The sequence below is a fragment of the Podospora bellae-mahoneyi genome, chromosome 3 (assembly GCF_035222275.1).
Source record: "Podospora bellae-mahoneyi strain CBS 112042 chromosome 3, whole genome shotgun sequence".
In the NCBI taxonomy this organism is placed as follows: Eukaryota; Fungi; Ascomycota; class Sordariomycetes; order Sordariales; family Podosporaceae; genus Podospora; species Podospora bellae-mahoneyi.
Window position 1 is genome coordinate 202,252 of NC_085882.1, and position 13,414 is coordinate 215,665.

Below are 13,414 nucleotides of genomic sequence, written 5' to 3' on the forward strand. Positions count from 1 at the left end.
GCTTATGGCGATACTCCGGTGGAAATAGATTGTCTTGAGCCAGGCCGGGGGAGCGGTAGCTACGTTCACGTCCCGGCTGACGGCCATGTATTGTAGGCTCCTGAGGTATTCTGCTGCCTTGTTGCGTAAATGGTTCCTCCCATGCTCACTTCAGTTGCAGAGCAGAAGATTGTGCATATCCTTGCTAAGATGGTCGCATATAATTAGCCCCAGTGTTTGGCTGAAAGCGCTTATTTGTTGAAGAACCATGTTCATGTCGCTATGCCATGGCTGAGAATATGTGTCGCTGTGGGCATTAACGGTGATGGGATACGGTGTGCTCGGATTCGCGTTCTGATAGCCAAAGCAGATGTGCAGTCGACACAATGACAAGTGTCCAAGATAGGCGTAGATGGCAGACAATGTCAGTTCTGAAGTGCGGGGGGCTTTGCTTTTTCCTCTGTTAGAAGATTGTGGAGGGAAGGTGGCCAATCACAGTGTGCCGCATTTTGGACATGGCAGCAACAGATCAATACATATTGACATCCTGGCACTTGGCAGCAGGAGGATGGGCCTTCCACAGAAGAGACAGCAATACTCTGTACCGAATAGCCAATTCTCATTGAACAATAGACCCTCGTGCTAACCAAAAGCGAGGCTGGCAACAAAGCAAATTGATTCAAAGCATATCAAATACAAGTCAAATCAAATAGGCCAAAAAAGGGCTCAAATCTATATTTTTTCAATATTTAATCTGCTTTAAGTATATTTACTACGCCTCTCCCCATACTAGTTCACCACATCACCCACCAATAGCTATACACAACCCTAACCCTAAAATTGTGCGTTGCTTCACCACTCATCACTACCCTCACCACCACCCTCACCAGTGCCTTAGGAACCTATATGCGTGGTAGCCGGGCCCGTTCAAATATATTCAAAAGAAATAAAATACTAATCGAATATGACCTTTTCCATCTCAAATCAAACCAAATCAAGTCAAGTCAGGGCCATATCTAATTTGATTTTACTTTATTGTCATCTTTGACCAAAAGGCCACCAGGCACGACGCAAGAGGTTTGTTGGATACCTGAATAACAACTAACACAGCTCGTAACAGACTCAGGACCATCCGAGGGCAGTGAGGAGTCCCTTCCTCCACAGATTGCGTAACTTTTGCGAAAAGCCACTTCCTGCCTCTTTCGATGATGTCTGAAGTCAACAATCATTAGTAATATGGTCGTCTCGAAATGAGTCACGTGCCGGAGTGGCGGACTCGCCAAGTGTAACGATCCCCACCTGTTGAAGCCCCACATTCAGATAAACTGCTTATCAACCAGCGCGCGGGGCAATTTTCTGTCAAAATTCTTGAGAAAGCAGCGCCCCGCCAGCAGTCCCCAGTTCGCTGTCTTGCTGTGCAAGTCCCACCATATCTATAACTGCACTCTCTTCAAGCGGTACACCTTTTTCGAATACACAACAAACCCAATACCCAGAGAGACACAGATAAACACGGAAATAATGGATCTCGACACTCCCATGGGTATGGCCCCAATGCTGGGCACAGCGCGCACTGGCGCAACCATCTTGTGCTGCAACTGCGGCTCTCCCATTGATGGCACCTCTTCCGCCGGTGCCATGTGCTACGACTGGTAAGTTTTCCTTTGAATTGCTAGTCATGGCGCCTGGACTGATAAAGTTGTCTCCAGTATCAAATTGACCGTCGATATCTCGAAAACCATCCCCCGCGAAGCCCATATCCAGTTCTGCCGTGACTGCGACCGATGGCTGATGCCCCCCAACACCTGGGTCAATGCTGCGCCCGAGTCCAAAGAGTTGCTGGCTTTGTGTTTGAAGAGGTTACGAAATATCACCAAGGTCCGCATTGTCAACGCAGAGTTCATCTGGACGGAACCACATTCGCGAAGAATCAAGGTTAAGATCACAATCCAGGACTCAGTGGCTGATGGTGTCCTCATGCAACAAAGTTTCGAGGTAGTCTACGTCGTGGGTACACAGCAGTGCAAGGACTGCGCCAAGTCATACACAGCCAACGTTTGGAGAGCGTCAGTACAAGTCCGTCAAAAGGTGCCCCACAAGAGGACCTTTTTGCTATTGGAGCAGCTTATCCTCAAGCACCAAGCGCATCGGGACACGATCAACATCAAGGAAGAAAAGGGCGGTATCGACTTTTACTTTGCTCACAGAAATCAAGCCGAAGCTTTCCTTTCTTTCCTCAAATCAGTCATTCCCATTTTTGTCAAGGACTCGAGGCAACTTATTTCGCAAGACAACCACACAGGCGACAAGTCATACAAGTTCAACTACTCCGTCGAGATTGTCCCCATTTGCAGAGATGATTTGGTGGCCCTGCCACTCAAATTGGCCCGGTCGATTGGCAACATTACGCCCCTTGTCCTCTGCCACAGGATAGGAACGTCCGTCAACCTTCTCGACCCCAACACTCTTCAGACAGCCGAAATCAGCTCCGACGTCTTCTGGCGCGCACCATTCCAGCCTCTTGCCGGTACACCCGACTTGGTCGAGTTCATTGTCATGGACGTCGAACCAACAAACGTCCGCAAGGGCAAGTGGGTTCTGTCAGAAGTGCAAGTTGCCCGCGCCGCCGATCTCGGTGTAAACGACCACACCTATTTCACCAGAACTCATCTGGGCAACCTGTTGCATGCTGGAGACTCGGTCCTTGGTTATATGCTCACGGGAACAAACTTCAACTCTTCCGCTCTGGACGCCATTGAGAACTCTCGTGCGTTCGGGTCGACGATTCCAGATGTCATTCTGGTCAAGAAGCACTACCCCAACAGGCGCAAGAACAGGAAGCGCAACTGGAAGCTCAAGCGCATGGCCAAGGATGAGGGCGAGTTGCTGCCCAAGGCGGCCGATCAGGAGAAGATGGAGGCTGAGTACGAGATGTTCTTGCGGGATGTGGAGGAGGATGAGGAGTTGCGGGCCGCGTTGGCGTTGTACAAGAACACCAAGAAGAAGCAGCAGGATGCGGACGCGATGAGCATTGCCGAGACAGAGATGACGGGTGTGGATGATGGGCCGAGGATCAATATGGATGAGCTGCTGGATGATTTTGATGAGTTGGGCATTCATGATGAGTAGGGGATTAGGCTGTGAAGTTTCATGGGGTGAATGGGTTGGAGTGGAAAAATATACCATTTTTGTTTTGTTTGATGAGAACTTCTTTGATACTTTGCTGTGTTCCTTCTGTGAATTGTGAGTATCGATAAATACATGCTGCATATTTGTTGCATGACGGAACTATCCTTCCTCTTTATCCACCGTAAACCGCAACCATTCAATGCTCATCACAACAACACCCACAAACTAGCTTTCTCCACGATCCCCTTTCCGGCTCTTCTTCTCTCTTGGGCGGTCTGTCCATCCTCCGATCATCACCCCTCGATTTAGACTTGGCTCTCTCCCGCCTGTGACTCTGTTGATGAGTTTGTGACGACTGAGATTGAGACTGAGGCGAGAGTCGAGTCACGGGGATGATCTCAAAGTCGGGGGTCATGTCCCTTTTCTTTCCTAGGCACAGATTATCGATCAGGTCCTCATGAGGAGAGGAGTTGGGTTTTCCGGTTTTGGTGATGGTTGGGTCGTGTGGAGGGCTGTTAAGCTGTTTAGGTTTGGTGATGGGTAAGTTTGGAGGAGTGGGTGAGCGATGGGTTGGAGGTGCTGGGGGCGCAGGGTTGGGATGAGGCAGACGAGGATGGGTGTCTTTGCGCTGGACGTGATGGCTGTGGCTGGCGGTTGAGTCGGATGTACGCCGGGGACGGGGGAAGTTTAGCGGGGCGGGGATGATGTCGGTCACGCTGATGCGCGCAGAGGGTTTGCGGCTGGGTGTGGTTGGAGCGGTGGTGGTGTCCATTTTTCGGATGATGCTGTTGCTGTAGGGGGTGCTAGGGCAGACGAAAGATGGGGTGTTACGAGAGGTGGGATGGGATTCTGGGTACCAGGTGCGGGTGCGGTAGGATGATGTTTTGGTACACTCCGTAACGGTGTAGTCGTGCATGTCATGGTTGTTTGGAGTGAAGTCCCAGTTTGGTTTGTTCGGTGTAAGGGGGGAAGACGGCGGAAACGCGAGATGAGGTGTCAAAATCGGAGAAGTTGCCCTGGAGCTGCTTAATGATCGTGGTCGGGGATGAGCCAAAGGAAGTGAGTATTGCCGCTCAACGATGGGGGGGTATTTCCTGCCTCGTGAGCCGGGACCCAGATCCGACCCGCTGCCATGAAAAGAGGGTGTTCTGAGAGGCGAGGATAAATTCAATCTAGAGTGACGTCGAACATAAAGCGGGCCTGGGGGTGGACTGCCTCGAAACCCCTGATTGTCGAACCTTCCGTGATAAATCTCCTTGCTGCAACTCGGTGTTGGTGTTCTCGAGGAAACACTGTCGAACTTGTGGTCGCGACTGGTGCTGCTTCCTCTGGATTTGCGGGTGGATGTACTCTCGCTCTCACTGCCGTATCCCAAGCCGGCTTGTCCTGTAGCTGCATAAGAGCCTGTGGCAGCAGAAGCATTGACTGGAAGGCAGACCGAGATGAATGTGGACAAGTTCAAGCCATCCCGCACTGCTTCCACACACCTCGCGAACGCAGGCTCAACACTGATGACGGGCTCCTCTTTCCATATACGCAAGTGCTTCCAGTCCTTTTGGTATCGGTGCATGAGAAGGGATTCGACGGGATATCCCTTGGGAAAAGCTTTGTCTTCGTCTAGAAGCCGCTTGATGTAGCCTTGGAGCTCCGCTGCCTCTTCACGAGAGAGTCCCAGCTTGCGAATTGCTGATTCTACGCTCTGATGATACCCAGTGTCGGGGCCATCTGGATTCGAGAGACCCATCTTGTCGCAACGTTATTCGAATGACAGTACCTGGAAACCATAATAACGAGCATTTGACATACGAGAAGGCCAGAATTATAGATGTCCTGAGAGCAAGTATCGGCACATTTTGCTATGCAGCACCACAAAGCCCTGTTGTTCCAATCACTATACGAATTGAGGTGTTGGGTGCTAGTAAAGGGTATACGCACATGCAAAAGAGATGCCGAACAATAAAAAGGGGGCTTCAACGATCAAAAGATCTTGCTGAGCACTCTTTGCACATGCTCTGGCTGGTCCTCCTGCTTCGTCTTCTTTGCCAGCGGTACCTGTGCAAACGTCCTCCTCTTCTTTTGAGAAACCCCTTCTTGGACCGCACTGCCGCCTCCATATTCTTTCTTCTCGTCTTCTGTGGCCTTTTTCCGCTTGGCCGCAGCCTTTGCTTCCATGCCCTGCAACACCTTTGCCCTCTCCACGTTCCGCACAAACTCCTTGTTCTCCTTGGTGGACTTGCTGATTTCGGCGCGCATTCTGCTGGCTCGTTCGGCGTTCTCGGCGGCGATTTGCTCTGTGAGATGGTGCCTGTTGGCTGTCAGTATGGAGTTCCAAGATAATCAGAGAGAGAGAGGGAGGGGGGTAGGGTCCCACCATTTGAAACCATTCAAATACTTCATGGCCCACACATCATCTCTGTACCAACTCGACTTCTTCCCACCAATTGTTTGCGCATTCAAGAGATCGACCACCTTTTTAGCATCCTTCTTCTTGATAAACTCGACCCATCCCTCGCCGTAGGACCGCTTCTTGTTACCTCCGGCGTGGACGCGGCGCGCGTGGACTGCTGGATCCTCGGGGGCGAGGAATATCCTGTTGATTTGGCCGTATGGTTCGAGAAGTGATCGTAACTTCTGGGGCTTCATGAATGGCGGTACACGCGATAGGTAGATAACACCTGACTTTTTGATGGCAGCTTCGGAGACAACAAGGTTCTTCTTGAGCAGTGAATTCTTGGCGCCGGGCAGTTCGACCTTTGTCTTCTTCGGTTTCTTTTCTTTAGAGTCTTTCCCTTCCTCTGCCTCGTCGCCGGACTCTTGGGGTTCTCCGTCGAGCTTTGCGCCACTATCCTCGTCTTGGTCTTGGTATCGCTCGTCGTCGGTAATGTCTTCAGCCTCGCTATCCTCGTCGTTTACTCTTCTGCGCTTCGCGCTGGGGCCACCTTTTTGGAAATCATCTTCCGAGTCATAATCGCGGCCGACATCTTCGTCACTATCGCCGGCGTCGAGAAAAGCGTTTCTTTTGTTAGACATTGTTGTGGGTGGCAGTCGGTGAACTTTTTGAGCTATGGATCTGGAAAACCGCTTTAGTTGGTTGTCGATTAAGTAGATTGGCTGAACCTTTAGTTGCTGTTCCAAAAATTTCTGGAGACTGCCATTGGCCTGTGCACTGCCAAGTTTCCAGCCTTGAACCTCACGAGACTCATGCTTGGATCAATCAGCCCAGATAGAAGTCTTGGAAATAGTTCAAGTCATCTTTACGGTATAGAAAGATCTAATAGAATAATCCCGGCTGTCCGTATACTTTCGCGATATCTGGTAGTGGAAAGCGCCGCATACGCATCTGGGCAAGATACTTGATGGCAGACACAAGGGTGCATCCTTGGCTACCCACCGTTATCTTATCTGTTATCAGTGCCGCGGGAGCTTACTGGAAGCTGGACGCCGTTGGAGGGGCAGGGCAGAGGGGCAGAGGGGCAAACAACAGGCTGCCTTAAGCTTAGAAAGGGATGACGGCGCATCGCAGCTCCTCGCCAATGTGTCACCACTTGATATTCGAGCCCGGGTGATACCCCTACACTTAACATCTTCAACCACTCACTCAGCCATCGTTACCTCCCGTCGCCATGTCTGTCGAGGTCATCACCACCATCTCCCCCACCACCGAGGAACCCATCCTCACGCGCAACGGCATCTCCACCGAGGAGCTCGAGCAGATTCCCGACATTGCCACCCAGGCGTTCAAGGCATGGCGCACAACGAAGCTGGCTGACCGCCAGATCATCATCAAGAAGGCCCTCAAGATCCTCGCCGACAGGCAGGATGAGCTTGCCAACGAGCTCACCGTCCAGATGGGACGTCCCATCGCCTACACGGCCAAGGAGGTAGCCACCGCCGTCAAACGGTCCGAATATCTGCTCAAGATCAGCGACGACGTGCTCCAGGACACGCCGGGCGAGGAGGAGAAGGGTTTCAAGAGATTTATCCGCAAAGTACCTGTTGGCCCAGTGCTTATCATCTTTGCGTGGAATGTATGCGCCTATCTGCTCCTTGTAGACCACGAGACAACGTACTAATCACAAACTTGAACACTGATAGTATCCGTATCTGATCCTCGTCAACGCCCTGATCCCCGCGCTGCTTGCCGGAAACTCGGTCATCCTCAAGCCGTCCCCCCAGACCCCGACCGTTGCGGAACAAGTGGGCAGGGCCTTCCAGGAAGCCGGCTTGCCCGATGGCGTCATCCAATATTTCCACTCAGGATCGCCCACCATCATCGAGTCTATCGTTCGTAACCCCAAGATCGCGCTCGTCTGCTTTACTGGGTCGGTCGCCGGTGGTCTTGCTGTTCAGAGCGCCGCCTCGGACAGGGTGGTCAATGTTTGTCTGGAGCTTGGTGGAAAGGATCCGGCCTATGTCCGTGGTGATGTAGACATTGCTTGGGCTGCTGAAGAAATCGTGGACGGAGCCGTCTTCAACTCTGGTCAGAGCTGCTGCTCAATAGAGCGTGTGTATGTGGACGAGAAGATCCACGACCAGTTTGTTGAAGCCATTCAAAAAGTTCTGAAGGGCTACAAGCTGGGAGACCCCTTGGATAAGGCCACTCACCTGGGCCCTGTCATTTCAAAAAGGTCAAAGGAGACCATCGAGGCCCACATTCAAGACGCGTTGGACAAGGGCGCCGAGAACCTCACACCCGATAACGAGACATTCAAGGACCTTCCTCCCAAGGGCAACTTTGTCGTGCCAACGCTCCTCACCAAGGTCGATCACACAATGAAGGTCATGAAAGATGAGACTTTCGGGCCCGTGATCCCCGTTATGAAGGTAAAGAGCGACGAGGAAGCGGTGGAGCTAATGAACGACAGCGAGTTTGGTCTCACTGCCAGCATATGGACCAAGGACACAGATAAGGGATATGAGCTATGCGAGCAGGTTGAAGCGGGAACCGTTTTCGTCAACCGTTGTGATTTCCCAAGCCCTGTAAGTCAGAATGCCCCGTGTGGTGTGAATGCCACTGACTGAGAGACATGCAGGACCTGGCCTGGACTGGATGGAAGAACTCCGGGAAGGGTCAAACATTGAGTAAATACGGTTTTGATCAATTCGTCAAGTTGAAGAGCTATCATTTGAAGGACTACCCCAAATAGAGGTTTGGGGGTGCCCTTGATCTGCAGCAGGCAACCGGAACCACTCTAGGGAGGGCTTCAGCAAGGGCGTTGCTACGGCGCGTCCACGAGGCATTCGGAGACATGAAAATTTGACATTATTCAGCGGCAGGCAAAGCAAATCGATTTCCATTCATTTCTTCAAGGCCCTGCAAGAACAAACTGGCGGCTTGTCTCGGGGGACAATTTCCAACCTGTTGTCAGCATTCCATCACTGGGGAAAGGAGGTGCGGAAACGGCATGCGGCTTTCTCGCTTAAACCCCCCGTCTACATTCCAAGACAGTCTTCTTCTCCCTCTCTGCAGTTCTCTGCGAGGGGCCATCATGAGTCGTGATTCGTCCTGCATATCTCGCCACTGCCTGACGGGCAACTGGTTGCGAGACGTGCCTTTCAGGAACACGTTCCAGCAGTTTGGAACAGGGTCGATCCGATGCGGCAGAAGCATCGTGTTCTTTTATAAGCCTGTCCCAGCTGTCTTCTACTTCTTCTCGCTTCCCAGCCTCTTTTCTTTGACGAAGACGGCACAGGTTCGTTGTCTGGACGTTGCCACCGGCCTTGTCGGATTCTATACTTGCTCACCTGCCAGTCCCCATGACACTCCTTTGTCTTTGTATTTCTTGATCTTTGTCTGCTCTAGACACCACACTCGCTTCTCACTGGCTTACCGAGGAACTGGCTCGGTTCCGCTTCACTTGTTCTCCCACGTCATTCGTTCGAATTCGCATCATACACGGCCTCGCTCTTGTTCTTAATACTTTCCGGATCCGTCAGGAACTTTACGGCCCTACCTCCGTCCCCGTATTATTATTCTTCCAACCATCTAATCTGTCTTCTCGGAGACCTGTCGTCCGATTTTCACATCACAGACTTTTCTCGTCCAACACTCGAGTATACCTCACACGTTAATCTCTTTTGCCATTTCCACTTCAGCAATTCGTCTGGTTTATCTGTCTGATCCAAAAGCAATCTTTGGATATTTATCTCAGGAAAATGTATCTCTGTTCGGAAATGAAGAGGTTATACACCTCTCTTCAGGAGATGATCACCTCTCGGAAAGGGGCACTCAGGAGAAATGGCAGAGGGGGCTCAAAACGCCCGTTGGTGATTGTGAGTATCATTCGCCATCCACTCATCGCATCATTTACTAACAGAGGACACAGTCAGCACCATACAACTTTGAACAGATCCCAGTAACGCTACCAGGTCTCACTCCAGAAGAGTATGCTCCCTCTTCATCAGTCCAATCTTTCGCTTCCATTGCTAACATCACTTTCAGAATTCTGGTCCTCCGTGAGAAGGCCGCAGCCACCAGACTAGGAATCCACGCCGACTCACCACCATCAATACCGACCTACTCTGTGTCTGCTCCGAGTTCATCCTCCAACTCCAGCACTCCCAACCCCAACGTCACAGGCGTCCTGCCACCGCCGCCTCCTCCCATCATCACCAACCTCCACACCTCGGGCCCTGGCCGTTCCTCCTCCAGAGCTGGGTCATCGATGCGCAGCTCCTCCGCCCGCTCAGGCACCATCTCCCGTTCCGAATCGATGGCCAGAATTCCCTACCCTAGCAACCTCCGCCACTACGCCAGCTCAGAACAGGTGAAGCCGATGCCGATGCCGATGCCGATGCCGATTCCTTCCGGTGGTGGTCTCCCAGCGCAGAGCAATCACTCTCTCCTGTTGTTGGGTGATTTGGATGACGATGTCGTCTCGCCTCTGGAACTTGACTCACATTCACGGCCGGGTAGCAGAAGCAGGGGGCACGTCAACAACAATGTCGATCCTGTCGGCATGTTCCCGCTTGACCTGGACTTTGAGCACCTCGAGAGGGAGTTTGAGCTTGGCAGCCCGATCAGCCCGTTGAGTCCGCCGGGCAAGAAGAATACGCCGAGGGGGAGTCCGAAGGGGAGTGTGAGTGAGAGGGGGGCGATCAGGATCTAGCAGGAAGGGGAGGCAAAACAAAAACAATGACAACAAAAATAATAATGCAGGAGGCATGGTTCAGCTTGTAGGATAAGGCTGTCTTTTTTGAACTTTTTGAAGCGAGCAAGCGGGTAAACAAAAGAATGGATGAACTAAAAATCATTGCGAGGGTGGAAAGGAAGGATAGCGAAAGAAATTAATAATTGTGGTTGTTTGTGCTCATGCTGGCATGGGCTTGGGCAACTACAGCAGACAAATGTCGAAACAGAATGGGAGCTTGACAACCTTCCGTTGGCATCTTCTCTTGATCTGATTGGCGTGTGATGATGATATTAAATCATTGGTTCTATATAAGCGCTCATCTGTTGCAACATCACAACTCCTGCCACCTCCCCCCATCCCAGCTCTCCAACCTCGCCCCCTCCACCTCCCCCAACACATCCAACAACCTCGCCTTCACCCCTTCCCTCTGGCTATACTCTCCCAAAAACCTTTCGACTCTCCCCACCGTCCCCTCATCATCCCTAATCACCAACGCCGCAGCATCATACCCCCCCGCGCCAGGAACCACACTCCCCACCACCCCCTCCAGCCCCTCCAGCTCGTCCAGCATCTTGGTCTGACTGTCCGGCTCGATCTCGGCCCCGCTCTCCACCCCCATCCTCTTCATCAACCTCCTCACCTCCCCCATTGCCCTTTTTATCGCCTGCTCATCCCCGACTTTGAGCGCCCCAGCCAAAACCTTCACCTCCCCCTCCAGCTCGGCAAACAACCCATCCGCCTCGGCCTTGTTCCCTTCCCTCCAGGCGTTGACCAGCTTCACCATGCTGACCGTTGCCGTCCCCCCCGTGACATCCACCATTCTGATCTTCAGCCCCTCGGCAAGATCAGTCTCCTCTTTGCTGATTTCTTGATCCCAGTCGGGGGAGTTGACCGTCTCCACGACGGCTCTCCCGAACCCTCTCGTCCCTGGGGGTGGGAGGGCGGATAAGAGGGAGGGGGAAAACCGGCGGTAGACGCAGCTGCCGTAGACGGCGCTGGCGACGTCGAACCCGGAGCCGATTTTTCCCTGGGCGGCACAGTGGGCTGCTTGGGAGAGGTTGTGGAGGGTGCGCCGGCCTGAGGGGGTGGAGAGGTCGAAAAGGGAACGGGGGAGGTAGTGGGAGAGCAAGCAGCCGGTTAGGGAGGTTACCAGGGCGGCGGAGGAGCCGAGGCCGGTCTTGTTGGCTTTGGAGATTGTTTGCCCGAGGTGGCGGAAGCGACGCTGGGGGGTGGAAGGGGAGGTGGTGGCGGTGGTCGAGTAATAGTCGTTGTCGGCGAGGATGGTGAATTTGGCGGGGTGGATGGAGGAGAGGGTTTGCTTGGCGGGGAGGGAGACGATGTAGGAGAGGACGTAGTTGAGAGTTGTTTCGACGAAATGGTTGGGTTTGAAGGGTTTGGTGCCGCTGGGGGAGGTGTTAGTGATGAGGTGTGACAAAAAAAAGAAGGGGAAGGGGGGGGGAGAACATACGGGTCGAGCTGGGTGACTTTTACACCACCGTGACCTTCCACAGGGGTGTAGCCGTACACCCAGGAGTCATCGTCAAACTGCGGACTTTCGACGACAATCTCGGTGAGATGAACGCCCTGGGTGGGCTGGATGGGTTGAGAGACGACGTTGATGCGGGCGCTGAGACCAAAGACGAGGCCGGAGTAGTCCCTGTCGAGGACAATGTAGCCGCCTGCGAGAAGAACCTTGCCGGGGGCGGAGACAACAGATGAGTTCTTGTGTTCGGGCATTTTGCATGTGAGTGAGAGAGAAAAAATCTCACAATAGCTTCAAGTGTGAGTTTGTTGACGAGTGCAAGGGTGAGCTCTCATGAAGGTTGAATGAGAGCCCCTGAATGATGGAGGGGTAGATTCAGGCAGGGGCCCACTTATGCGAGCTGTTGTGGGGCACAACCCTGAGGTTTGACTTTTGACTTTGTTTTGGAAAGAAATCGTGCGCTTTAACCCTGACTTCCAAGTGCCGCTTGATTACGCAGACCTAAAGATGTATTGGGGGAAACAAATCTCAAGGTGTTCATCTGAACCAGATTCACGTTTCAACAGAGTACCCTCGCAACCCGACAGCCTGGGCACAAGTTTATGCCTTCCGCCTTGTGAAGTTCTCCAAAGTAAGAAGAGAAAAAAAAAAAGCCAAAGCACGTAGTTCACGTAAGGTACCTTGGTCTGTAAGAGACACGTCAAGTTTTCGAACATATTATGCCTCTGAAAAACATGTTCAAGATGTCACTGGTAGGCATTTTGTCTGCAATGTGAGTTTCGACATGTTGTCATGTCTTGTCTTATACATCTCTTGTCCTATACATCTCTTGGCCACACGTTGAACAAGTTCTAAGAAACCAAAGCCCACTGTTTATCAAACATTTGAATGAGAGCTATGAGACTTCCAAACGTTGTGACTTGAACCCCATTTTGACTGAACATTATCCCCTTTAGCGAACTTGAACCCTCAAGTAAGAAAGATAGAGGTGGCGATCATAGATGGCAGATGCTGCAGTGTGATTCATGACTACCTACCTACCTGGTAGATGCAATCGTGCACTACACATAATCAATTAGGAAATGCGATCCAGGACTGGCCGCGGCCCGTACTCGGTGGCCGAGGATGCTCGGTGATAAGGCAGGTCGGGAACAAGTCGGGACGGAGCAGCGGCGGGTCAAGGGCTCAGCAAACGGCGGGCCGGGCACTTTTGGCATGGCAGTCCAATCATTGGCTCTGGATTTGGTTGCTTTTCATGCACATGTGACTGTTTGCTGGCTTTCCTTGGATTCCCTGATATTATCAGATGCAACTCATCCTGTTTTCGATCGTCGATCAGAGATTGATTGAGCTATTCCAGCTGGATATCGTGCACTGCCATCTCACGCACTCGTATCCTCTTCGATGTGGCATACCCCGTTGAATGACTGCAATCGTGTCTCAACCGATGCCAAATGCTAGATAGAGACAGTTCGAACCATAAAGAACGATTGATAACAGTGAAGAGTGGATTGCCAAAGCTGGAGCACCGCCAAAAGAAAGCACTGCTTTTTTGTGTGGACGCTAAAGTTTTCGAGAAATGTCTCAACCCATGTAACGGTAATGTTCAAAGCGCCCAAAGTGGTCAAGTGCTGTTCCTGTAGCTGTCGGGGTTTGGAGCGGTGCGAGCTCCGAGGGCTCGGCACTGTTA

At 52.1% G+C, this 13,414-nt stretch overlaps 6 protein-coding genes across 6 annotated transcripts; 3 read left to right on the forward strand and 3 right to left on the reverse strand.

Annotated features, from left to right (window-relative positions):
- Positions 1–844: 844 nt before the first annotated feature.
- Positions 845–3,108, forward strand: NMD3 (ribosome-binding protein; the record flags this gene model as incomplete). The annotated part of the gene is made up of 2 exons (XM_062877222.1): positions 845–1,631; positions 1,689–3,108. The coding sequence occupies exons 1-2, from the start codon at positions 1,501–1,503 to the stop codon at positions 3,106–3,108; spliced, it is 1,551 nt and encodes a 516-aa protein (XP_062732950.1). The 5' UTR covers positions 845–1,500.
- Positions 3,109–3,274: 166 nt separating this feature from the next.
- QC761_300680 (uncharacterized protein) lies at positions 3,275–4,852 on the reverse strand (the record flags this gene model as incomplete). Its single annotated transcript, XM_062877223.1, has 1 exon — positions 3,275–4,852. The coding sequence occupies one exon, from the start codon at positions 4,850–4,852 to the stop codon at positions 3,305–3,307; it is 1,548 nt and encodes a 515-aa protein (XP_062732951.1). The 3' UTR covers positions 3,275–3,304.
- A 233-nt stretch (positions 4,853–5,085) lies between these two features.
- On the reverse strand, positions 5,086–7,706 carry ESF2 (RNA-binding ATPase activator esf2; the record flags this gene model as incomplete). Its single annotated transcript, XM_062877224.1, has 2 exons — positions 5,480–7,706; positions 5,086–5,413 (listed from the first exon to the last, which is right to left on the reverse strand). Exons 1-2 carry the CDS (start codon positions 6,136–6,138, stop codon positions 5,086–5,088), a joined length of 987 nt encoding a protein of 328 aa, XP_062732952.1. The 5' UTR covers positions 6,139–7,706.
- QC761_300700 (uncharacterized protein) lies at positions 6,338–8,255 on the forward strand (the record flags this gene model as incomplete). The annotated part of the gene is made up of 3 exons (XM_062877225.1): positions 6,338–7,136; positions 7,204–8,088; positions 8,142–8,255. Exons 1-3 carry the CDS (start codon positions 6,732–6,734, stop codon positions 8,253–8,255), a joined length of 1,404 nt encoding a protein of 467 aa, XP_062732953.1. The 5' UTR covers positions 6,338–6,731.
- Positions 8,256–9,264: 1,009 nt separating this feature from the next.
- On the forward strand, positions 9,265–10,217 carry QC761_300705 (uncharacterized protein; the record flags this gene model as incomplete). Its single annotated transcript, XM_062877226.1, has 3 exons — positions 9,265–9,381; positions 9,435–9,493; positions 9,551–10,217. 3 exons carry the CDS (start codon positions 9,265–9,267, stop codon positions 10,215–10,217), a joined length of 843 nt encoding a protein of 280 aa, XP_062732954.1.
- A 206-nt stretch (positions 10,218–10,423) lies between these two features.
- ERG8 (phosphomevalonate kinase) lies at positions 10,424–12,232 on the reverse strand. The gene is made up of 2 exons (XM_062877227.1): positions 11,710–12,232; positions 10,424–11,644 (listed from the first exon to the last, which is right to left on the reverse strand). Exons 1-2 carry the CDS (start codon positions 11,976–11,978, stop codon positions 10,573–10,575), a joined length of 1,341 nt encoding a protein of 446 aa, XP_062732955.1. The 5' UTR covers positions 11,979–12,232; the 3' UTR covers positions 10,424–10,572.
- Between the last annotated feature and the right edge of the window lie 1,182 nt (positions 12,233–13,414).